The sequence below is a fragment of the Salmo salar genome, chromosome 16 (assembly GCF_965601325.2).
Source record: "Salmo salar chromosome 16, fSalSal1, whole genome shotgun sequence".
Classification (NCBI taxonomy): domain Eukaryota; kingdom Metazoa; phylum Chordata; class Actinopteri; order Salmoniformes; family Salmonidae; genus Salmo; species Salmo salar.
Window position 1 is genome coordinate 5,092,139 of NC_138306.1, and position 25,584 is coordinate 5,117,722.

Genomic DNA, 25,584 nt, shown 5'->3' on the forward strand with positions numbered 1-25,584 from the left:
GGGGATGCTTTTCTGCAAAGGGGACAGGACGACTGCACCGTATTGAGGGGAGGATGGATGGGGCCATGTATCGCGAGATCTTGGCCAACAACCTCCTTCCCTCAGTAAGAGCATTGAAGATGGGTCGTGTCTGGGTCTTCCAGCATGACAATGACCCGAAACACACAGCCAGGGTAACTAAGGAGTGGCTCCGTAAGAAGCATCTCAAGGTCCTGGAGTGGCCTAGCTAGTCTCCAGACCTGAACCCAATAGAAAATCTTTGGAGGGAGCTGAAAGTCCGTATTGCCCAGCGACAGCCCCCAAACCTGAAGGATCTGGAGAAGGTCTGTATGGAGGAGTGGGCAAAAATCCCTGCTGCAGTGTGTGCAAACCTGGTCAAGAACTACAGGAAACGTATGATCTCTGTAATTGCAAAGGTTTCTGTACCAAATATTAAGTTCTGCTTTTCTGATGTATCAAATACTTATGCCATGCAATAAAATGCAAATTATTTACTTAAAAATCATACAATGTGATTTTCTGGATTTTTGTTTTAGATTCCGTCTCTCACAGTTGAAGTGTACCTAAATAAAAATGACAGACCTCTACATGCTTTGTAAGTAGGAAAACCTGCATAATCGGCAGTGTATCAAATACTTGTTCTCCCCACTGTATGATTTAGTAATTTTTTTGTATTCTTTTACTCAAACCACCCACGGGCCATATGTTTGACACCCCTGGCCTTGATTTAAACTTAAACATACTTTGGTTGCGCTCTCTCTCAGTACCCTGATACGGCCCCATATCTACACTGAACAAAAATATAAACGCAACATGTAATGTATTGGTCCCATTTTTCATGAGCTGAAATAAAAGACCCCCGAAATTTTCCATACACACAAAAAGCTTATTTTGCTCATATTTTGAACAGAAATATGTTTACATCCCTGTTAGTGAGTGTTTCTCCTTTGACAAGATATTCCACACCTGTCAAGAGGGATGGATTATCAAGAAGCTGACTAAACAGCATGATCATTACACAGATGCACCTTGTGCTGGGGACAAAAAAGCCACTCAAATGTGCAGTTTTGTTACATTACACAATGCCACAGATGTATCAAGTTGAGGGAGCGAGCAATTGGAATGCTATCTGCAGGAATGTCCATCATAGTTGTTGCCAGAATTGAGTGTTAATTTCTCTACCATAACCCTACGTCGTTTTAGAGAATTTGGCATTACGTCCAAACTGCCTCACAACCACTTGTATGGTATCGTGTGGGGGCGGTTTGCTGATGTGAACAGAGTGCCCCATGGTGCCTGTGGTGTTTTGGTATGGGGCAGGCATAAACTACGGACAACAAACACAATTGCATTTTATCGATGGCAATTAGAATGCAGAGATGGTGACGAGATCCTGAGGCCCATTGTTGTGCCATTCATCTGCCGCCATCACCTCATGTTTCAGCATGATAATGCACGGCCCCATGTCGCAAGCACGGATCTGTACACAATTCCTGGAAGCTGAAAATGTCCCAGTTGTTCCATGACCTGCATACGCACCAGACATGTCAGCCATTGAGCCTGTTTGGTGCTCTGGATCGACTTGTACACCAGTGTGTTCCAGTTCCAGCCAATATCCAGAAACTTCGTACAGCCATTGAAGAGGAGTGGGACAACATTCTACAGGCCTGATCAACTCTATGTGAAGGAGATGTCACGCTGCATGAGGCACATGGAGGTCACAACAGATAATGACTGGTTCTCTGTCCCATGCCCCTACTTTTTAAAAAAAGTTATTTGTGACCAACAGCTGCATATCATATTCCCAGTCATATGAAATCCATAGATTAGGGCCTAATGAATTTATTTCAATTGACTGATTTCCTTATACGAACTGTAACTCTGTAAAATCTTTGAAATTCTTGCATGTTGCGTTTATATTTTTGTTTCAGTATAGTAAATTGAATGCAATCACATTGCATGTGAAATTAACTTTTGCATAAAGTTAAAAATTCAATATTACAATAGAAATGAACACTCAGGGGAATATTGAGTTGCTTTACGATGCAATCTCAGACCATTTACATCACATTGTTTTTAGACAGCTACAGCTCCATTTAATAATGCTCGATAAAACAGCCCTTACAAACCATCAAACAGTCTTGTTCCACTCAGTACCTGAAGCCCCCTGCACAATGAAGAAGCAGTCTTTAGCACCTGTGTTTTTGAGAACATTTAAACATACAGGAAGAAAAGAGATCCTGGACTCTATTGTTTCATCTCACCAATTCATAGAAAGTTGAGTGAAACAGAGATAAATTCAGCCTGGAGGTCCAGGCTAGAGAAGAGATGTAATCTGGTTTTACTGGAGCAGGGAGGGTCCATCCATTTTGGGGCCCTGCAGGAGCAGCCATCTTGGGGCCCAGTGGCTCAAGAGGAGAAGGTGGCAGTGAGGATGGCCTCGTTCTGCTGGTGGTGGAGCGTTCCGATGCCCACAGCCGGGGCGGGCAGAGTAGGCCGACTCACCAACCGGAGCTGGAGGAAGAGTAGATGGAGGAAGAGTAGATGGAAGGGTAAATGAAAATGGTCGGTTAATTATTATTATTATTTTTTAAATCAAACCCAGTCAAATATACACAGAGTACAAAACATTGGGAACACCTTCCAAATATTGAGTTGCACCCCCTTTTGCCCTCAGAACAGCCTCAATTCGTCAGAGAATGGACTCTACATGGTGTCGAAAGCTATCCACAGGGATGCTGGCCCATGTTGACTCCAATGCTTCCCACAGTTGGGTCAAGTTGGCTGGATGTTCTTTGGGTGGTGGACCATTCTGGATACACACGGGAAACTGTTGAGCGTGAAAAACCCAGCTGCGTTGCATTTCTTAACTCACTCAAACAGGTGCGCCTGGCACCTACTACTATACCCCGTTCAAAGCCACTTGCCCATTCACCCTCAATGGCACACATACACAAATCATGTGTCAATTGTTAAAAATCCTTCTTTAACCGGTCTCTTCCCCTTCATGTACACGGATTGAAGTGGATTTAACAGTTGACATCAATAAGCACTCATAGCTTACCTGGATTCACCTAGTCAGTCTCATGGAAAGAGCATGTTTTGCACACTTAGTTTATTGTGCATGTTTGAGATCCACTACATTGACGTCGGACTGTGCAGAATCACTGACCTACAAATCACCTTGCATTCCAAATAACTACTCATTATCTGATCAAAATGAGCAATTCTGAGCCTCGCCTTGCTTGCTCAAACTGATCCCCTCAAACACATAAACAGTATTTCTCTGATCATTCAGACAGGGGCAGGACTCACCTTGCACCCCAGCTGCTTCTCAAACCTAGGGGCCACGAAGGACCAGGGGCCCATGTTCTGGGGCTCCTCCTGGCTCCAGACAAACTCTGTATGGGACACAAACACATGAAGATTACATTAAAAAATGATCTTGAAGATGGCAAAATACTAGGGATGGGGACAGTTAATCAAATATCTGACAAAATGTAATGATATTATTCGAATAGTAAAATCATTTCAAATGCCCATCCCTACCAAATACAGTTCACAAAATGATTTATTGATCCGATGCTGCGGCACAATCTCTGGTAAGCAGTGTTGAACAGTAAGAGCCTAATCCTGGAATAAAAAGCATGCTAAATGGAGAATCTCCAATGAAATAGCTTTTTAAACCAGGGTTAATGTATGTCTGGGAAACAGGCCTATAGTGTCTGTGGTAAGAAGTGAAGACCAGTGCAGGCCAGGCCAGGGGTCACTTATATACATTTGTTGTTGGTGTTCTTGGATAAAAGCGACTGCAAAGTGGCGTTTTAGATATTAGATGTTTGAGGAAAATAGTGGCCAGGTCAGGTATAGCCTACCTTTGGCGTTGGTATACTTGGTGAGCTCCTGCTGCAGGGCTTCCAGAGGGAAGGGACACAGCTCCTCCAGTCTGATCAGTGCTGTGGTCTGAGTGGCTGCGGATGCCTCCCTCTGCTTCAACAGGGCATAGTAGTGCTTCCCTGAACACAGCACCACCCGCTGGACACTACAGGGATAGCAGGAAAGGACAGTTAAAGCAGTTGGGTACATACTGTAATGGGTTGGGTCGATTGCATTTGAATTCAGCCAACCCTGTAAGGTGCAACATGTACAGATGTATTTACACTTTACTATTTGATCTCGTAAATAAAGTCCAAGAAAGTGACACCGTAACAAATGACAACATTTTTAAATGAGATACACTTATCAACCGGAAGCAGAAGAGCGGGTGTAATGTTGTGGATACTTCTTTACCTGGCTGGAGTGACTGAGGTGTCACCAATCACAGGTTTGAAAGAGGTTCCAGGAGCCATGTCAGCCAAACTGGATGTTGCCCCCTACAGGTAGAGACAGGAACTCATCAACTCAAGTCACCAAATATCACCATAAACATGTTCACAGTATCCCTGTTTGAATACCTTAAAATTAACCCTTTCTTTCCTTGAGGAAATCATTGATATGACATGGTAAGATTGGTGGAAGCAATGCAGTGAAAACAATGCCTTCACCTAACCACTCACTCACCTACAGATCAGTGATTACCTGAAGAGGGGGAGGAAGGATGCATTTTAAAAGGTATTCAAAACAAGCCCATTTAACTCTAATGGCTTGTATTAGATGTGTTATTGAGTAGCTTACAGAGAATCGGAGCAGAGTCTTGGGCCCGGCAACGATGAGTGGCTTGCGGAAGTTGCGTATCATCTGTCGTCTCAGCAGGTGGAAGTACTGTGCTGGAGTCGTAGGGTTGACCATGCCCATGTTGACATTGTCACCATCCACCCCCTCCTCCTTACTGTCACACAGCTGGGAGAAAGAGATTTAGACACAGATACAATAAATATTACAAGAGACAGTGAGAGTAGACAGCGGTATACAGTAGCTATAACAGAGGTAATTCTATCTGGTATTTGTAGAGGTATTTGTTTCCAAAGAGTTCTTAAAAGTCTGTTCTCCTCATTTCTCACTGCCACAAAATGCAGAGGAGAAGATCAGAGGTTCCCCGCTCCTTTAAAATTGTTTCCATGTGATTTGTGTTCCCCTATTCACCTGTAGGAACCTCTCCATGCGGCAGGAGGAGTGTTCCGGTCCTGCTCCGTCGTAACCATGGGGAAGCAGGATCACCATTCCACACTGCAGCAGCCACTTAGCCTCGCCTGGGAGAGACACATTTCAAATCAACACCTAGTGGAACCAGAATGTGGCGTCTAACGTTTATGAAGGCTTTATGAATGCTCCATAGAGCTTTTATATTAAAGTGTAGATTGTGTTCTACTGGGACCCATGATTTACTGATCATGTTGACCAAATATCCAGTTTAATCTTAAATGTATACTAAACAAATGTGTTGGCTCCATTCCATGTATCCCCTTCCCCCTAGCCCTTGTTAACCTGTGTTCACAGAACTGAAAGGACTTGATAGGTGTTCGCCAGGGGCTAGAAGGAAACTGGTTTATGATATTCAACTATCTGCAACCTCAAATGAGGTGACCTAAAAATAGCCCTTGGCTGACTTCAGAAAGTTATTGACCAGAGTATCGGCATTCATTACCTCCAGAGAGGAAGGTGTCGAATATGATTTGAGCTCCGTTGAAGAAGTCTCCAAACTGAGCCTCCCAGATAGGCAGTAGTTTAGGCTGGGCGATGGCCATGCCATACTCAAAGCCCAGCACGGCCTCCTCAGACAGGGCACTGTTGCACACCTAGAACACACACACACAGAACACGGCGTATCACAGGTGGGTGTCGAAGACACTCTTATACAACTTAGAAGTACAGCAAGTAAACAAGTCATGAGGTCCAAGTCTCCAGTGAGTAAAAAGCGTTGAATCTCAAGTCCCAAGTCGTGCATTGTAAGTGCAAGTCGAGTCCCAAGTTATTTTGTATCAAGTCTCATAGTTTTTTTCTCTCGTTGCAATAAGTCATTATTTACCTCCATGAATCCTTTCTGTTCAGGGTCTATGTGATTGAGGGGAATGTACATGTCATCTGTGTCTTGGCAAACTATCATGGCATGTCTCTGACTGAAGGTGCCCCTACCAACATCCTGTCCACTGATACGAATGTTGAACCCTTCAAAACAAATGAAAAACAAAACACATTCTTACAGCCAGAGACATGAGAATTACATATAGAAATGAGTATACATTTGTAAGTATTGACATAGTATGGTAATAACAGGCCTGGAAAACACAAATCTAACAAGCAATTTCTGTAAAAAAAATGTTATCTATGAAGATCAATCCCTTTTCACATTACCATGCAAACCCTTACCAAATTGTGCTGCCTAGGATACTCTAGCAACTAAAGTGGATGCAGAACCAGGCCAGCTCAGTACAGCTTGGTTTGGCTCAGTAGTGTAAAAAGCCGTTGACTGACCTTGGCAGAGCAGAGAGCCAAACGCCATGGCCTCCGCAGTGGACCAATCCAGATTAGTTCCCTTCTCCACCTTCGCACGGCGACCCTGAGAGAACAGAACAGATCTGTTTTCATTGAGCTTCAGAGAGTCTTTAAAACAAGGGGGAAAACAACAAAGCCCTTTATCCCTTTTCCCCCAGAGTCAGATGAACTTGTGGATACCATTGTCTCTGAAATCTCGAACTATCCCTTTAACTCAACACCTAGCAAACTTGTAGAGGTTGAGATCTGTTGGCGTAATGGCTAATGTGTTGGGTTGACAGTCGGTGGACCTGGGTTCCTCCCCCGAATTAGCTACACACATCTCCTGTAATTGTTATTACCGCCACATGCATCTTCCCAAGGTGGCTGTGTAGCTGGACCTCGTCGGGTATCTCCACAGACTTAGCCCCTACATACTGCAGCAGGGCGACAGGCACCCCCGTGTCCCAGTGGGTGACTCTGGCCTGGGGCTCCTCCAGACCTCCCCAGCGCCCCTGTAACAACAACAACAACTTTATAAGTCCATTTGTTACAGCAAAGAATGGAAATCTGCCTTCTGTTAGTTTCTCAACACACCAAAAAGCACTCCTCACCAGACCTAGGAACAAACATTTTGAGCGTTCGCTTGAGTCTGCCTGTAGTGCCAGATGGGTGGGGTTTGCACTTTTGCAACTATTAAAGTTGATTCCATTGTGCCAGGTAAACTCAATCAAGCCCAGCTAAAGTATGTGAAATGAGTGCACCTCACAGACCTGCAGGTTGGTGGGTGGTGGGCTGTATAGGGTCATGTTGGCCAGCTTGTCGTTCAGCATGCCGTAGTGGGCTGTCCTGATGGCACCACACTCCTCCTCGGTCATCAGGCCCTCTGAGATCAGCTGGTCAGCGTAGGAGTCTGGGATGCTCTTCCTGGAGCTGGGGGGGGGATGAGAAGTGGGTAGGATGTCATGGTTAGTTTTTTGTTGTTATTTCGGCATTGTTCTGTAATCAAGGGTATATCAACGGCAAATAACGTAAAGCAAATATACAATTGTAGGTAAACAATATTTTATTTTGTTCATGGTTGTGGGGAAGTGTTTCCCATTCAATACAATTGAGGTAGTTTCTGGACAATATTTCTGTCCATTTAGTGGACCCATTTTGGCTCAAGATTAGCCAGAGAGGGAAGAGTATAGCAAATATACCCGAACTCACCGGATAATCTTGTACATGGCAGGGTTAGTGAAACCAGGTTCGTCCAGCTCGTTGTGTCCCCACCGTCTGTAGCAGAGCAGGTCCAGGATGACATCCTTCCTGAAGCGTCTCTGATACTCTACCGCCAAACGTGTGGCACGCACCACCTCCTCCGTATCATCACCATTCACATGGACCACCGCACAGCCCACCATCTTACCTGGAGAGGGGAGAACACACACATGGTGAGATGGAGTATTGAAATTCCCATAAAAAAATGGATTGGTGATTATAATTCCCATAAAGATCTATTATAGTTAAAGCGATAGATTTCACATACCAACATCACTGCAGTATAAAGACGATCTCCCTCTCGCAGATGGAGTGGTATAACCCACTTGGTTGTTTACAATGAGGTGGATGCTCCCACCGACTCTGAAGTGGGGGAGTAGTGAAATGGTGAATGTCTCTGGAACAATCCCTTGACCAGAGAATGAGGCATCCCCATGGACCTGAGAAAAGTAAGGAGAGTTTCCACAATGATCACCAGGCTTGAAATTCAGAAAATATCTTGACATCAACAATGGATAATGCCATTATGACCCTATAAACTGTACTTCAGCGTAATAATCCCTTCCTACTATCCCTCTCTTTTACATATTGTAATACACGTACAAGACAAATTCACGAGAGGGCAATTAACCTGTTGAGGTGTAGGGGGCAGTATTTTCACGGCCGGATGAAAAACGTACCCAAATTAAACAGGTTACTACTCTGGCCCAGAAACTAGAATATGCATATTATTAGTAGATTCGGATAGAAAACACTCTGAAGTTTCTAAAACTGTTTGAATGGTGTCTGTGAGTATAACAGAACTCATATGGCTGGCAAAAACCTGAGAAAAATCCAACCAGGAAGTGGAAAGTCTGAGAATTGTAGTTCTTTTGATTCTCTATCAAAACTACAGCGTCTGTGGGGTCACGTTGCACTTCCTAAGGCTTCCATTGGCTGTCAACAGCCTTCAGAAAGTTCTTTCAGCATTCTCCTGTCACTGGGCAGAATATAGGAGCTCAGTCACTGAGTGGACTGCCTGGAGACAAAGGGATTGGATATGCACGATCCCGCGAGCGCGCCGTTCCTTCTTTTTCTTCTTGAATGAATACGCTATTGTCCGGTTGGAATATTATCGCAATTTTACGTTAAAAATACCATAAAGATTGATTTTAAACAGCGTTTGACATGCTTCTAAGTACGGTAATGGAACATTGACTTTTCGTCTCTGGTACCGCACTCGCGCGTTATGCCTTTGGATAGTGCTCTGTACGCACGAACAAAACGGAGGTATTTGGACATAAATATGGATTATTTCGAACAAAAACAACATTTCTTGTGGAAGTAGCAGTCCTGGGAGTGCATTCTGACGAAGATCAGCAAAGGTAAGAGAATATTTATAATACTAATTCTAAGTTTAGGTGACCCCGAACTTGGCGGGTGTCTGTATAGCTTGCTGTGATTGCGAGCTATGTACTCAGAATATTGAAAAATGTTCTTTCTCCGTAAAGCTATTTTAAAATCTGACACAGCGGTTGCATCCAGGAGTAGTCCATCTATAATTCTTTAAAAAATTGTTAAATATTTTGTCAACGTTTATGATGAGTATTTTTGTAAATTGATGTGCACATTCACCGGACGTTTTGGTGGGAATACATTTTCTGAACATCACGCGCCAATGTAAAAATGCTGTTTTTGGATATAAATATGGACTTTATCGAACAAAACATACATGTATTGTGTAACATAATGTCTTAGGAGTGTCATCTGATGAAGATCGTCAAAGGTTAGTGCTTCATTTAGCTGTGTTTTGGGTTTTTGTGACACATGTCCTTGCTTGGAAAATGGCTGTGTGATTATTTTTGTCTATGTACTCTCCTAACATAATCTAATGTTTTGCTTTCGCTGTAAAGCCTTTTTGAAATCGGACAATGTGGTTACGTCAAGGAGAAGTGCATCTTTAAAATGGTGTAAAATAGTTGTATGTTTGAGAGATTTGAATTATGACATTTTGTTGTTTTGAATTTGCCACCCTGATATTTCACTGGCTGTGTTCCGCAGGTGGGACGCTAGCGTCACACGTAGCCCATAGAAGTTAAGTATACTATTCTATAGCAGTGTTACTCAGTGAATGTGTTTCTAGTTCAGGAGTGTCAAACACATTGGCCTGAGGGCCAAGCTGCAAATTATGGGGGAAGCAGGGGGGGCTCAGCTCCCCTAAATTAGACGTTAGCTCCCCTAAATGCAACAGCAGCTTAATTAAATAGTACCCACCAAACACCAGTCTCAACGTCAACAGTGAAGAGGCGACTCCGGGACGCTGGCCTTCTAGGCAGAATTCCTCCGTCTAGTGTCTGTGCTCTTTTGCCCATCTTTTTTCTTTTTTTGGCCAGTCTGAGATATGGCTTTTTCTTTGCAAATCTGCCTAGAAGGCCAGCATCCCGGAGTCACCTCTTCACTGTTGACATTGAGACTGGTGTTTTGCGGGTACTATATAACGAAGCTGCCAGTTTCTCAAACTAGACACTAATGTACTTGTCCTCTTGCTCAGTTGTGCACCAGGTCCTCCTACTCGTCTTTCTATTCTGGTTAGAGCCACAACTGGCCCAGCATTGTCTGGGTTAGGGGAGGGTTTGGCCATCATTGTAAACTAAGAATTTGTTCTTAACTGAGTTGCCTAGTTAAATAAACGATATATACATACACACACACACACACACATATATATATACACACACACACACACACACACACACATATATATATATATATACACACACATACATACATACATACATACATACACACACACACCTGGAGACATACGACTTTATTCCCAGGCTGTGCGTTCTCGTCTGGTGAGTAGTCTCCCTCCTGTTTGAGCTGCTGCCGGGCCCTGGTCTTCCCCTGGGTGACTGGGTTGATGGCCTCCAGGTGGGAGGGGTTGGGCAGCATGGTCACTTTGAGGAGGTGGGCAGCACCGAAATCCAGCTCTACAGAGGTGGTGAGGTGGGAGAGGACGTCACCGATGGAGGGAGAGTCCGCTGGGAACTCACTGAGGCCACACATCTTACGGAACATCAGCTGGAGGTGGGGGGGAGAGGCACATGAAACAAATAAATGTTATACTGGGGTTCCATATTTCACTTTTACCTCTCCCAAAACCTGTTCACCTCAGTAAGAAAAACAACAACAAAATTCAAGGTCCATCCACAGAAACTTTTTACAGTCACTTTCTGATAAGGTAACCCTGGATTCTCTCTTATCTTTACACTGCATAGCGCATTGCAGCTGACAATTACATGGAGTTTATTGGTAATCCCCAGTTAAGTGTGGTTAATTCAGGTAAACATTACAGCCATGAATTTGACCTGGAAGTGATCGATAGTGTCTGAACCCTGACCTCTGGTGGGAACTGCAGCAGCCCCGTGAGGAGGTTGAGTCGCCCGCGATGAGGCATCCCCATGACAATGTCCGTCACCCCACTGTGGGCCAACAGGCGGAACATCTCATAGAACACTCCCATCATGCTCTCTGCTCCCTCACCACCGTAACGCTTCACTGTGGAAAACTTGTTTGCCAGGAAATTGTCAAACTCCTGAGGTAACAAGATGAAACCGGTCATTTCAGGTTATTGTAAAAAGAGAATGTGTTCTCAATGACTTATCTGGTTAAATAAAAGCAAAATACATAAATAAGTCAGCAAGATCAGTCGTTCTTGGAAATATGAAAAAAAATGTAATTAACATTGATAAAACCAATACCATCACATTCTCGCTGATAAGATAATGACTTTATTCCCACAGAAAAATGTTAAACAAGATGCCAATTACTGTTAGATAAGATACACATTTTTCATTAATTAGGCTATGAAAAGGTAATTCGGCTGTAATACTGTGTGACGACGTCGACCTTTCACCCACCCACCTGTGACTCCAGCATGAGTTTGGCCAACTTCTTCCTTTCCTCCGCCGTAAATGTCTCCTTCTTTAACTCCTCGAAGCGGTCGGCGAACCACTCCCTTTCCTCCAGACTGGTCAACTGACTGGTCTCTATGGAAATGCGGCCACAGTAGGCCTCCTCCAGGTAAGCAAGCACCTCCTCCACTGACGCCTCAGCCTTACCAAAGTGACGCAGTCCTGGAGAAGAAAGGAATTTATGTAGGAGAGTGTGAATTTCAGGTCAGTTGAAAAATAGCACGTTTGTTTAGGAGGACCTGGTTGGTTGCAAATGTGTTGCAGTATGGGACCTGCTAGTCTGCCTGCAGGACAAAAAAACAGGTGTGAACACAGACTAAAGACCAAGAGCTCTGATAGTCTGACAGGATGAGGCGTGTGTGTGTGGGACATAAGGAATTATCTCCATGAATGGGTATCATAGGAACCCTCAAATCAATCAAATGTATTTACCATCTAAATCATATCCACCAAGTCACATGTACTTTCATTTGATTGATCTACTCATTTGTGAGTGATGATAGTAATGACTGAGGTATGAGATACTGTTGACTGTCATTGAAAATGCCTCATCCCTGGAGGCACCATCCACTCTAACCGAGTGCCTGTGTTAAACGCATGTGCTGTGAGTGAGTCACCACACAAATTAGCAGTTTGGGGCATTTAAAGGCAATGATTTCCTTAAAACCTTTATTGGTGCCATACCATTGCAATGGGTGGTTTAGCAATTCAAATGTTCGGTTTTACATTGACTTAAAAGGGTAGGAGGCATGAGTTTTTACTCACCAAAGTAACAACACAGTGTGGTCAAAGACTTAGTAATTTGTAGTCACATTCTGGTTACCTACAACTACAAAAGTAGGTATGTTTTGGGTTTTTTACATATTTATTCACTTATTTACAGATATCTTCTAAACTACCCGTAGCGCACTATTTCTTAACGTCATATGGAGAATCTACTCTGCGTTAGCTATCTTGAGCTGGCTAACGTTAGCCACTAGCCATGCAAACAGAGTGCTGGCAGTGGTGAGCTAAAAGAATTGTCCACCACACGGTTCAGTTGTCAGAGAATTGAGCGCTAAATGCATCTGGGCATTGCATGCATATACAGGGCCTTCAGAAAGTATTCACACCCCTTGACTTATTGCAAATTTTGTTGTGTTACAGACTGAACTCATTTTCCTCACCCATCTACACACACAACACCCCATAATGACAAAGTGAAAACTTTAGATATTTTTGCTAAATTATTAAAAATTAAATACAGAAATATCTGATTTACATTAAAAAAAAAAAACTTATTTCACCTTTATTTACCAGGTAGGCTAGTTGAGAACAAGTTCTCATTTACAACTGCGACCTGGCCAAGATAAAGCAAAGAGTTCGACACATACAACAACAGTTACACATGGACTAAACAAACATACAGTCAATAATACAGTAGAAAAAGTCTATATACAGTGTATGCAAATGAGGTAGGATAAGCGAGGTAAGGCAATAAATAGGCCATGGTATAGCAAATATAGCAATTAAAGACTGGAATGGTAGATGTGCAGAAGATGAGTGTGCAAGTAGAGATACTGGAGTGCAAAGGAGCAAGAGAAATAAATACAGTATGGGGATGAGGTAGTTGGATGGGCTATTTACGGATGGGCTATGTACAGGTGCAGTGATCTGTAAACTGCTCTGACAGCTGGTGCTTAAAGCTAGTGAGGGAGATAAGATTTTTGCAGTTCGTTCCAGTCATTGGCAGCAGAGAACTGGAAGGAAAGGCGGCCAAAGGAAGAATTGGCTTTGGGGGTGACCAGTGAGATATACCTGCTGGATGGCATGCTACGGGTGGGTACTGCTATGGTGACCAGTGAGCTGAGATAAGGCGGGGCTTTACCTAGCAGAGACTTGTAGATAACCTGGAACCAGTGGGTTTGGCGACGAGTATGAAGCAAGGGCCAGCCAACGAGAGCATACAGGTCGCAGTGGTGGGTAGTATATGGGGCTTTGGTGACAAAACGGATGGCACTGTGATAGACTGCATCCAATTTTTGAGTAGAGTGTTGGAGGCTATTTTGTAAATGACATCGCCGAATTCGAGGATCAGTAGGATGGTCAGTTTTACGAGGGTATGTTTGGCAGCATGAGTGAAGGATGCTTTGTTGTGAAATAGGAAGCCGATTCTAGATTTAATTTTGGATTGGAGATGCTTAATTTGAGTCTGGAAGGAGAGTTTACAGTCTAACCAGACACCTAGGTATTTGTAGTTGTCCACATATTCTAAGTCAGAACCGTCCTGAGTAGTGATGCTGGACGGGAGGGCAGGTGCGGGCAGCGATCGGTTGAAGAACATGCATTTAGTTTTAATTGCATTTAAGAGCAGTTGGTCGCCATGGAAGGAGAGTTGTATGGCATTGAAGCTCGTCTGGAGGGTAGTTAACAGTGTCCAAAGAAGGGCCAGAAGTATACAGAATTGTGTCGTCTGCGTAGAGGTGGATCAGAGAATCACCAGCAGCAAGAGCAACATCATTGATGTATACAGAGAAAAGAGTCGGCCTGAGAATTGAACCCTCTCTCACCCCCATAGAGACTGCCAGAGGTCCGGACAACAGGCCCTCTGATTTGACACACTGAACTCCGTCTGCGAAGTAGTTGATGAACCAGGCAAGGCAGTCATTTGAGAAACCAAGCCTGTTGAGTCGAAAGCCTTGGCCAGGTCGATAAAGACGGCTGCACAGTAATGTCTCCTATCGATGGCGGTTATGATATCGTTTAGGACCTTGAGCGTGGCTGAGGTGCACCCATGACCAGCTCGGAAACCAGATTGCATAGCGGAGAAGGTACGGTGGTATTCGAAATGGTCGGTAATCTGTTAGTTAACTTGGCTTTTGAAGACCTTAGAAAGGCACGGTAGGATAGATATAGGTCTGTAGCAGTTTGGATTTAGAGTGTCTCCCCCTTTGAAGAGGGGGATGACCGCGGCAGCTTTCCAATCTTTGGGAATCTCAGACGATACAAAAGAGGTTGAACAGGCTAGTAATAGGGGTTTCAACAATTTTGGCAGATAATTTTAAAAAGAGAGGGTCCAGATTTTCTAGCCCAGCTGATTTGTAAGGGGTCCATATTTTGCAGCTCTTTCAGAACGTCAGCTATCTGGATTTGGGTGAAGGAGAAATGGGGGAGGCTTAGGCGAGTTGCTGTGGTGGGTGAAGGGCTGTTGACCGGGGTAGGGGTGGCCAGGTGGAAAGCATGGCCAGCCGTAGAAAAATGCTTATTGAAATTCTCAATTATAGTGGATTTATCGGTGGTGACAGTGTTTCCTAGCCTCAGTGCAGTGGGAGGAGGTGCTCTTATTCTCCATGGACTTTAGTGTCGCAGAACGTTATTGACTTTGTGCTACAGGATGCAAATTTCTGTTAGGAAAGCTAAGGCTATCTTTTTCAAACTGCCTATGTATATTTGTTCCTAACTTCCCTGAAAAGTTGCAAATCACGGGGACTATTCGATGCTAATGCAGAACGCCACATGATGTTTTTGTGCTGGTCAAGGGCAGTCACATCTGGAGAGAACCAAAAGCTATATCTGTTCCTGGTTCAATTTTTTTGGAATGGGGCATGCTTATTTAAAATGGTGAGGAAAGCACTTTTAAAGAATTACCAGGCATCCTTTACTGACAGGATGAGGTCAATATCCTTCCAGGATACCCGGGCCAGGTTGATTAGAAAGGCCTGCTCGCTGAAGTGTATTAGGGAGAGTTTGACAGTGATGAGGGGTGGTCGTTTGACCGCAGACCCATTACGGATGCAGGCAATGATCACTGAGATCTTGGTTGAAAACAGCAGAGGTGTATTTGGAGGGCAAGTTGGTTAAGATGATATCTATGAGGGTGCCCGTGTTGACGGATGTTGTTGTTGTACCTGGTGGGTTCATTGATCATTTGAGTGAGATTGAGGGCATCAAGCTTAGATTGTAGGATGACCTGGGTGTTAAGCATGTCCCGGTTTAAGTCACCTAGCAGCACGAGCTCTGAAGATAGATGGGCAATCAATTCACATATGGTGTCCAGGGCACAGCTGGGGGCAGAGAATGGTCTATAGCAAGTGGCAATGGTGAGAGACTTGTTTCTGGAAAGGTGGATTTTTAAAAGTAGAAGCTCAAATTATTTGGGTACAGACCTGGATAGTAAGACAGAACTCTGCAGTAGATTGCAACACCGCCCCCTTTGGCAGTTCTATCTTGTCGGAAAATGTTATTGTTAGGGATGGAAATTTCAGGATTTTTGGTGGCCTTCCTAAACTAGGATTCAGACATGGCTAGGACATCCGGGTTGGCAGAGTGTGCTAAAGCAGTGAATAAAACAAACTTAGAGAGGAGGCTTCTAATGTTAACATGCATGAAACTAAAGCTTTTATGGTTACAGAAGTCAACAAATGAAAGCACCTGGGGAATAGGAGTGGAGCTAGGCACTTCAGGGCCTGGATTAACCTCTACATCACCAGAGGAACAAATGGGGAGCAGGATAAGGATACGGCTAAAGGCTATAAGAACTGGTCGTCTAGTACGTTCGGAACAGAGTGTAAAAGGAGCAGGTTTCTGGGTGCAATAGAATAGATCCAAGGCATAATGAACAGACAAAGATATGGTAGGATGTGAGTACATTGGAGGTAAACCTAAGCATTGAGTAATGATGAGAGAGATATCGTCTCTACTGACATTTAAACCAGGTGATGTCACGGCTTATGTGGGAGGTGGAACTAAATGGTTGGTTAAGGCATATTGAGCAGGGCTAGAGGCTCTACAGTGAAATAAGACAATCACTAACCAGGACAGTAATGGACAAGGCATATTGATATTAGGGAGAGGCATGCGTAGCCGAGTGATCATAGGGGTCCAGTGAGTGGTTGGGCTGGCTGGAGACACGGCGATTCAGACAGCTAGCAGGAGGGACGTCGCGATGGAGGAAAGTCTGTTTTAGCCTCCTCGTGCGGTTATGTCGATAGACCAATCGTGATGGATTAGTAGTGTTCCGAGTAGCAGAGGGGTCCAAGTCCAATTGGCAAAAATAGGTATAGTGGCCCAAGAAATTGGCCGATGGATCTATTCAGCTAACAGTCCAATATGCTCTTGACAGCTAGCGGGCCGCGGCTAGCAGCTGGGCATTCAGGGGACATCGCAACGGAGGGACCTGTTGGAAAAAAAACCCTCAGGGAGATTACATCGGTTGTCCAGTCGTGATGGATAAGCAGAGCTTCGTTGAGTAAAAGGGGCCCAGGCCAATTGGCAAAAATAGGTATAGTGGCCCGAGAAATTGGCCAATGGGCCTGTTAGCTAACAGTCCAATATGCTCTGGACAGCTAGCGGGCCGCGGCTAGCAGATGGGCATTTCAGGGGACGTCGCGAAGTAGGAGCCAGTTGAGTAACCCCTCGAGCAGATTACATCGGTAGTCCAGTCATGAAAGATCTGCGGGGTTACACAGTCGTCCGGAACATCTTGTGCTCTTATGCATAGTTCAGTGTTGCTTTCCTCGAAGCGAGCATAGAATGAATTTAGCTTATCTGGTAGGCTCGTGTCACTGGGTTCCCTTTGTAATCCGTGATAGTTTGCAAGTCCTGCCACATCCGACTAGTGTCACCGCCGGCATAGTAGGATGCGATCCTAGTCCTGTATTGACGTCTTTACTGTTTGATGGCTCGTCTGAGGTCGTAGCAGGGTTTCTTATAAGCGTCCGGATTAGTGTCCTGCTCCTTCAAACTGGCAGCTCTAGCCTTTGGGTCAGTGCGGATGGCATCTGGTTTGGACATGTACTTATGGTCACTGTGGGGATGACATTGTTGATGCACTTACTGTATTAATGAAGCCGGTGATTGATGTGGTAAACTCCTCAATTGGATTAATCCCAGAACATATTCCAGTCTGTGCTAGCGAAACAGTCCTGTAGCTTAGCACCCGCTTCACCGGACCACATCCACAGGTACTTCCTGTTTGAGTTTTTGCTTGTAAGCAGGAATCAGGAGGATAGAGTTATGATCAGATTTGACTAATGGAGGGCAAGTGAGAGCTTTGTATGTGTCTCTGTGTGTGGAGTAAAGGTGATCTAAAGTTGTCACCTCTAGTTACACAGGTGACATGGTGGTAAAAATGAGGCAAGATGGATTTCAGTTTCCCTGCATTAAAATCACCGGCCGTGTCCGGATGTGCATTTCCTTGCTTGCACGGCGCGTTGAGTGTGGTCTCAGTGCCACCATCGGTTTGTGGTGGTAAATATTCAGCTATGAAAAATATAGATAAACTATACTTAACAAAAATATAAAAATGCAACGTGCAACAATTTCAAAGATTTTACTGTTACAGTTCATAAGGAAATCAGTCAATTTACATTAATTCATTAGGCCCTAATCTATGAATTTCACATGACTGGGAATACAAATATGCATCTGTTGATCACAGATATCTTCAAAAAAAGGTAGGGGCGTGGATCAGAAAACCAGTCAGTATCTGGTGTGACCACCATTTGCCTCATGCAGCACGACACATTTCCTTTGCATAGAGTTGATCAGGCTGTTGATTGCGGCCTTTGAAATACTGTCTGTGCAAAGTTGCTGGATATTGGCGGGAATTGGAACACGCTGTCGTACACGTCAATCCAGAGCATCCCAAACGTGCTCAATGGCTGACATGCCTGGTGAGTATGCAGAACTAGGACATTTTCAGCTTCCAGGAATTGTGTACAGATCCTTGCGACATGGGGCTGTGCATCATCATGCTGAACCATGAGGATCTCGTCACAGTATCTCTGTGCATTCAAATTGCCATCGATAACATGCAATTGTGTTAACTAAGCTTTTTGTGCGAATGGAAAATTTGGGACCAATACTTGACATGTTGCGTTCCAATTTTTGTTCAGTATAGTCCACAGCTTATCATGAAGTAGTCTAACAGAGATTGCACGCCAGCTGTTGTTACCAAAGAGACACACACCTACCCCCTTAACATTACCCAGCTAGTACCAGTCAAAAGTTTGGACACATACTCATTCAAGGCTTTCTCTTTATTTTTACTATTTTCTACATTGTAAAATAATAATGAAGACATCAAAATTATGAAATAACACATATGGAATCATGTAGTAACCAAAAAGTGTTAAAGAAATCAAAATATATATTATATTTGAGATTCTTCAAAGTAGACACCCTTTGCCTTAATGACAGCTTTGCATGCTCTTGGCATTGTCTCAAACAGCTTCATGAGGTAGTCACCTGGAATGCATTTAAATTAACAGGTCTGCCTTTTTAAAAGTTATTCTGTGGAATTTATTTCCTTCTTAATGCGTTTGAGCCAATCAGTTATGTTGTGACAAGGTACAGTAGGGGTGGTATACATAAGATAGCCCTATTTGGTAAAAGACCAAGTACATATTATGGCAAGAACAACTCAAATATGCAGAGAGAAACGACAGTCCATCATTACCTTAATCTTACATCTAGATGTTCCGCTAGCGGAACGCCTCGCCAATATCCAATGATAGAGCGTGGCGCGAATTACAAACTCCTCAAAAATCCCAAAACTTCCATTTTTCAAACAAATGACTATTTTACACCATTTTAAAGACAAGACTCTCCTTTATCTAACCACATTGTCTGATTTCAAAAAGGCTTTACAACGAAAGCAAAACATTAGATTATGTCAGCAGAGTACCCAGCCAGAAATAATCAGACACCCATTTTTCAAGCTAGCATATAATGTCACAAAAACCAAAACCACAGCTAAATGCAGCACTAACCTTTGATGATCCTCATCAGATGACACTCCTAGGACATTGTTATACAATACATGCATGTTTTGTTCAATCAAGTTCATATTTATATTTAAAACCAGCTTTTTACATTAGCATGTGACGTTCAGAACTAGCATACCCACCGCAAACTTCCGGTGAATTTACTAAATTACTCACGATAAATGTTGACAAAAAACATAACAATTAATTTAAGAATTATAGATACAGAACTCCTTTATGCAATCGCGGTGGCCGATTTTAAAATAGCTTTTCGGTGAAAGCACATTTTTCAATATTCTGAGTAGATAGCCCGGCCATCATGGCTAGCTATTTTGACACCCACCAAGTTTGGCACTCACCAAACTGAAAAATTGGATTACCTTTGCAGTTCTTCGTCAGAATGCACTCCCAGGACTTCTACTTCAACACCCAATGTTGTTTTGGTTCCAAATAATCCATAGTTATATCCAAATAGCGGCGTTTTGTTCTTGCGTTCAAGACACTATCCGAAGGGTGACGCGCCCGGCGCGTCTCGTGACAAAAAATGTCAAAATATTCCATTACCGTACTTCGAAGCATGTCAAACGCTGTTTAAAATCAATTTTCATGCGATTTTTCTCATAAAATAGCGATAATATTCCGACCGGGAGACGTTGTATCCGTTCAAACACTGAAAGAAGAAAATGGTGTCTTCACATGCACGCACGCGCGCACCCGTGTCATTGTTCTCAGATTGACCACTTTCCAAATCCCCTACTGTTTTTTGCCCAGGGACTGCAGAGTCATCATTCCCCGTTCTGGCGCCTTCTGAGAGCCTATGGGAGCCTTAGAAAATGTCACGTTACAGCAGAGATCCTCTATTTTCCATAAAGAGGCTATAGAAGGACAAGAAATGGTCAGAGAGGGCACTTCCTGTATGGAATCTTCTCAGGTTTTGGCCTGCCATATGAAACTTTAGGGTGTTTTCTATCCAAATCAAACAATTATATGCATATTCTAGTTTATGGGCTGCTCTTTTACGGGCTCCTAACCAAGTGTGCTAACAAAGTACTAGCGAATTCTCAATGTGTACGCTAGCTAAATGCTAACAAGCGCAAGGAACAAACAAATCTCAAGGACAGACACCCCAGATCATGAAGTCATACAACTATCTCAAAAGGTTTGCTTCAAGCGCAAAACAGACAGCAAGGATATTGATCCCGGAGTGGATTGATTGTCTCTGCTGTAACCAAGAAGATTGCTCTTCCAAGCTAGCCACTTAGCAAACCAAATGCATAGCTAGAATTTATTTTGGCACATCTTAGATAATTAAACTTATAAGATAATAGCCTTGCAAACATTAGTAGTGAATTTCAAGTGTAAATTGATCCCCCTCTCTTGTGATGCACAATAGTGGGTTGTCAAGCCACAAAAGCTTTCGTTTTCTCCGTGTGCTCTTTGTAAACAAACAAACAATGTGACTGGCTCAATCAGCTTTGGGGAACGGCTTCATAATGAAAAAATTATACAACAGGCGAAATAAAGAACGTGATCTGCTTTATTAACCTAGTGCACAAATATATTTATTTGAAAAACAAGCTAAAATAGTTTGTGGTATTGACGTTATTAAAAAGTATTGACGGTATTGAAAATCATACTGTGGGTATTTCTAAATGTGACTAGTTTCAGGAAACTAGGCGCATGTTGCATGTCACTACTTTACAGGAGAGGCATTTGAACATAAACATTTTTATTTTTTTTTATCAGAAAATGCATTTTGGCAGAAATTCCTTCTGGAACATCTGACCCTTTCATGTGCCTTAATAACAAACTTGTGGGCCTCCCGAGTGGCGCAGTGGTCTAAGACCACTAGAGACCCTGGGTCGAGTCCAGGCTCTGTCGCAGCCGGCCGCGACCAGGAGACCCATGGGGCGGCACACAATTGGCCCAGCGTCATCGGGGTTAGGGGAGGGTTTGGCCGGCTGGGATGTCCTTGTCCCATCACGCTCTAGCGACTCCTGTGGCGGGCCGGTCATGTGCACGCTGGCACGGTCGCAGGTATACAGTGTTTCCTCCAACACATTTTTATAAAGAAATAAAATAAATTGTACTCCATCTGAAAATACAATTGTTAAATTACAAGCCTAGTTGGTTTAGCCACGGAAAAGGACAGGAACCTTCCCGCTAGTCATGATTGGCTGAGATAGATGGGCTGGACATACCGAGAGATGAGTTCGAATTGGTCTACCATATAGCATGCTTCTGTCTATAACATGACATGCTCAGTATGTGTAGGTAATCCTTTCTCACAATATCACGAAGAACTGCAAAAGTGTTGCTAATGCACGCCACTTTCTGGAGGACCGAGTTTTGAAATCAATGGAATGCCCGGTGGAAGCAGAGTATGATAGCTAAGGAGATGGAGTAAAATCTGGTGTTTGATTGCAAATAGTCGAAGAGAGAACACACCAGAAGGCTGTTGTATAAAACCCCTGTCTCCGGATTACATCTTCAAACTAAGGGCAACCATGGCATTCATGACAGAGAGGGAAAAGCATTCATCCATGTATACGGGTAAGAGAGTCTACCTAGCTACATTTTCAGATATTATACATTTCTAATTTTGTCAGAAAGTCATTTTCATTGCAAGTTAAAGCATACTGTTAGGTACGTAGCAACGTTGGCTGGCTGACTCGCTAGCTAACGTTACATGTATGACGTGTGAAGTAATATTATTTGCATCTTAGAAAGCAATTTGCTTTGCTAGTTATAGCCTAATGTTAGCTAGCTAGCTAACTTAGAATCTAGTTAGTTAGCTTTAGCTACCTGCAGATTCATGCATGGTAGTTAAGTTATGAGTTGGGGTTATGGTTCATTGTTTAGCCAGCTAGCTAAATGTCTAAATAAAAGACTCCACTATGCAAGTACCGTTTACAACTTTTGTATCCTGTGCATGTGACAAATAAACATTGATTTTATTTGATATAGTGTGCGTTTACCAGAGATGGTAATGTGAAGAACATGACCTGCACCAAAATCAAATTAGGATATAACGCTAGGCCAACGAGAGTGTCCAATTCCTAAAATTCTCCGGTAGAATGCCCTGCTTTTATTTCATCACTCACACAACCATAAGCTATTTTCTGTAATTAGCCCTCCATTAACTTTGCCAGGTAACTTAATGTATCTTTAGTATTATGCCCATTAAAAAAAAAAGTTTGTGCACAGGAGGTTCAACGCTCCCTGTAAAAAAAAATCAATAATTGTTCAGCTGTGCACTTCTTTATTGCCAAATTTGTTATATGCAACGTTTTTGGAACACATTCTAAGGAACATTATTGAGAATAATACCATCCTCATATGAATCTCCCAATAGACCACATAGCCTACCAGATGTGTTGAGGGGTCCTTGTACAGCCCCAGTCAACATGTTGATCTCTGGCACAGTGTCCTCCACAGGGTCCTCTGGCAGTAGAGGGTTAATTTTAGCAGCCTTGTGTCCATGTGCTCGGTATGCCTCCACCAGGCGCATGAGACCATGATCTGTGTAAACAGAACAGCCTTTTTAATGTAAAATTGATGTGAAAACTGATGTATTTAAATGAATTCATCTATTATTATTGTAAAATGTGGGGGAAAAGTCAATAAAGATTCAAAAATAACATTAAAATAAGACATGGGGTAGGAGGATATACCTCTAGGCTATGAAAAATGTTAGTCTACAGTTAAATGCAAATTAAAGCAAGTAGTAAAAGTATATGATATGCAGTGACAATAAGGAATATAAGAACAACACTTAATCTCTTCTGCAATTACAATAGGTGAATTGATAGGCCTACAATCAATTATAAATGTAGAATTCACTTTGTGCAAAGGATGCTTAGTTGTTAATAGTCTTAAGTCTTGCTTAGTTGTTTTCCCCATTGAGAAAGACAATGATTTGAGTTTAATGTTCATTATCTGCAAAACATGAGCTGTGTTCGAATACCCATACTAACATACTACATACTATTACTTCATTTTAGTATACAGTAAACGAACGGTATCGTTTCAGTTGAGCATACTAGAGCTTCGCATGTCTACTGGAAGTTGATGTTGTTGTTATGCAACCTCTTGCTAACTTGTTTGCATAACAAATGACTAGCTAAAAATTGTACGATTTTGTGTGTGTTCATCAATTCAATCTGGAGTGCCAGATTGCGCTCTGGGCGTTCGTATATCCAGAGCATGGTCAGATTGTCTGCTCGTAAATTCAGAGCGTGAGTAGGGTTGATCCGAGCATTCAACGGCAGTCAAGCACCCAAACTAACTGGCTAACGTTTTGCTAGCTACTTCCAGAAACAAATGAGAGAACATGTCATAATTAGTAAAAGTTATGAATTTGTATCCTCTCGTCGGACTTCGGCTGCATATTTTCCACCATTTTCTTCCAATTTGAAAAGTTATGAAGCCACGCCCATTTTCTGAAGAACGTATTACATGGAACCCAAACCGGCTGCGCGGGTGCGCCATCGTGCATAACTGTATTTTGTCCCCCCACACCAAACGCGATCACGACACGCAGGTTAAAATATCAAAACAAACTCTGAACCAATTGCATTAATTTGGGGACAGGTTGAAAAGCATTGAACATTTATGGCAATTTAGCTAGCTAGCTTTCACTTGCTAGCTAATTTGTCCTGGGATATAAACATTAAGTTGTTATTTTACCTGAAATGCACAAGGTCCTCTACTCCGACAATTAATCCACACATAAAACGGTCAATCGAATTGTTTCTAGTCATCTCTCCTCGTGCAGGGCTTTTTCCTTCTCTTGACTTAATATTGCAGTTGGCAACTTTCATAAATTAGGTGCATTACCGCCACTGACCTTGTTCTCTTTCAGTCACCCACATGGGTATAACCAATGAGGAGATGGCACATGCATACCTGCTTCTATAAACCAATGAGGAGATGGGAGAGGCAGGAGTTGCAGAACTGACATCTATTTTAGCCCTTAGCAACGCAGACGCTCGTTGGCACACGAGCAGTGTGGGTTAATTTTAATTGAATAACATAGATTTCGAAATTTATTTTGCAACGCTCGCGTTGCGTAGTCAGCCTGTTATGGGTCCTAAAAGCACGGAAACAGCGTCCACTGCATGTATTTTTATTTTTCATTAAACAATAACATGCAAAACACAAAAAAAACATCCTGAGGAATTACCAAGAAATAAGCGAGAGATCAACAAAGAAATTATACAAATCCACATTATATCAAGTCAAATACAGACATGTAGCGAATTTGACATTTTGCTTTATAAATGTAAAACATTTATGATGCTTCTAAATAGTTTTCCAAATCAGATAAACATTTTCAAAGGGGTCTTTTTCTTCATAAATGTTGATTTGTTTATGAAACATTTTCCTAATAAGAAGAGATTTATTACATACTGACAGTCAATTATGGAATCAGTGTAGTAAAATAATATGTAAAACTTGGATATTTCAATGGTGGTATGTATTTTGTTGCAAAGATTTTGTTTTACATCAGTCCACTTCATGAATACTTCGTATTTTGACGAATTTAGTACGATATCAGGTAACTTTTGGCATACTAACTATATCATACTATGCCCAATTAGCATACTATATCCTCAATTCACGTCACAAATAATACGGTTAGTATGAGTATTTGAACAGAGCTCTACTGACCTTGATTGAGTGTAGCGATATGGTCACTCTGCAACTTCGGGTCCCCCTCGATTTGTTTGGGTCGGTAACCGTAGACTCCTTTTTCGGTGTGATATAGACAATCGACGACCGGGCGCGCGACACTCAGAGGAACTTTGCTGACGCAGTGCAAGTTTTTCAAGAATAGTAGCACTGACATGATTTAAAATTAATTAAACAGGTCAACACTAGTTAGAAGCTTACACACACTACAGAACGTCAGCCATACTGCTTGACAAAGATGGGAGGTGACACCCCACTGCAAGCTGATTGGTTGAGCCGTTGGAGTACTTCATTATGCCTATTCTGTTGCAAAACGTGTCTTGAACGGAAGCTAACGGAGCGAAACGGGGAGGGAAACTACCCGATTTTGTCCAATAGGAGCTCTCGTTTTCGTTGCAAAACGAAACTGTTTGGACTTATAATTAGGCCCACGGTATGGTTTTGAAACTGTGGCATGGTCGTGCATCAAACGGATGGCATTATCCATCCAAAGTACATGAAGGGAGTTCGATTAG

General features: G+C 42.8%; 1 protein-coding gene across 1 annotated transcript; it reads right to left on the minus strand.

Annotated features, from left to right (window-relative positions):
• Positions 1 to 1,826: 1,826 nt before the first annotated feature.
• On the minus strand, positions 1,827 to 25,333 carry LOC106573060 (2-oxoadipate dehydrogenase complex component E1). Its single transcript, XM_014147713.3, has 18 exons — positions 25,049 to 25,333; positions 22,745 to 22,897; positions 11,581 to 11,792; positions 11,057 to 11,251; positions 10,468 to 10,737; positions 7,943 to 8,114; positions 7,624 to 7,822; positions 7,185 to 7,344; positions 6,774 to 6,926; positions 6,412 to 6,496; positions 5,966 to 6,105; positions 5,585 to 5,735; positions 5,083 to 5,189; positions 4,675 to 4,839; positions 4,291 to 4,373; positions 3,876 to 4,042; positions 3,316 to 3,401; positions 1,827 to 2,514 (listed from the first exon to the last, which is right to left on the minus strand). The coding sequence occupies exons 1-18, from the start codon at positions 25,224 to 25,226 to the stop codon at positions 2,410 to 2,412; spliced, it is 2,781 nt and encodes a 926-aa protein (XP_014003188.1). The 5' UTR covers positions 25,227 to 25,333; the 3' UTR covers positions 1,827 to 2,409.
• Positions 25,334 to 25,584: the final 251 nt, after the last annotated feature.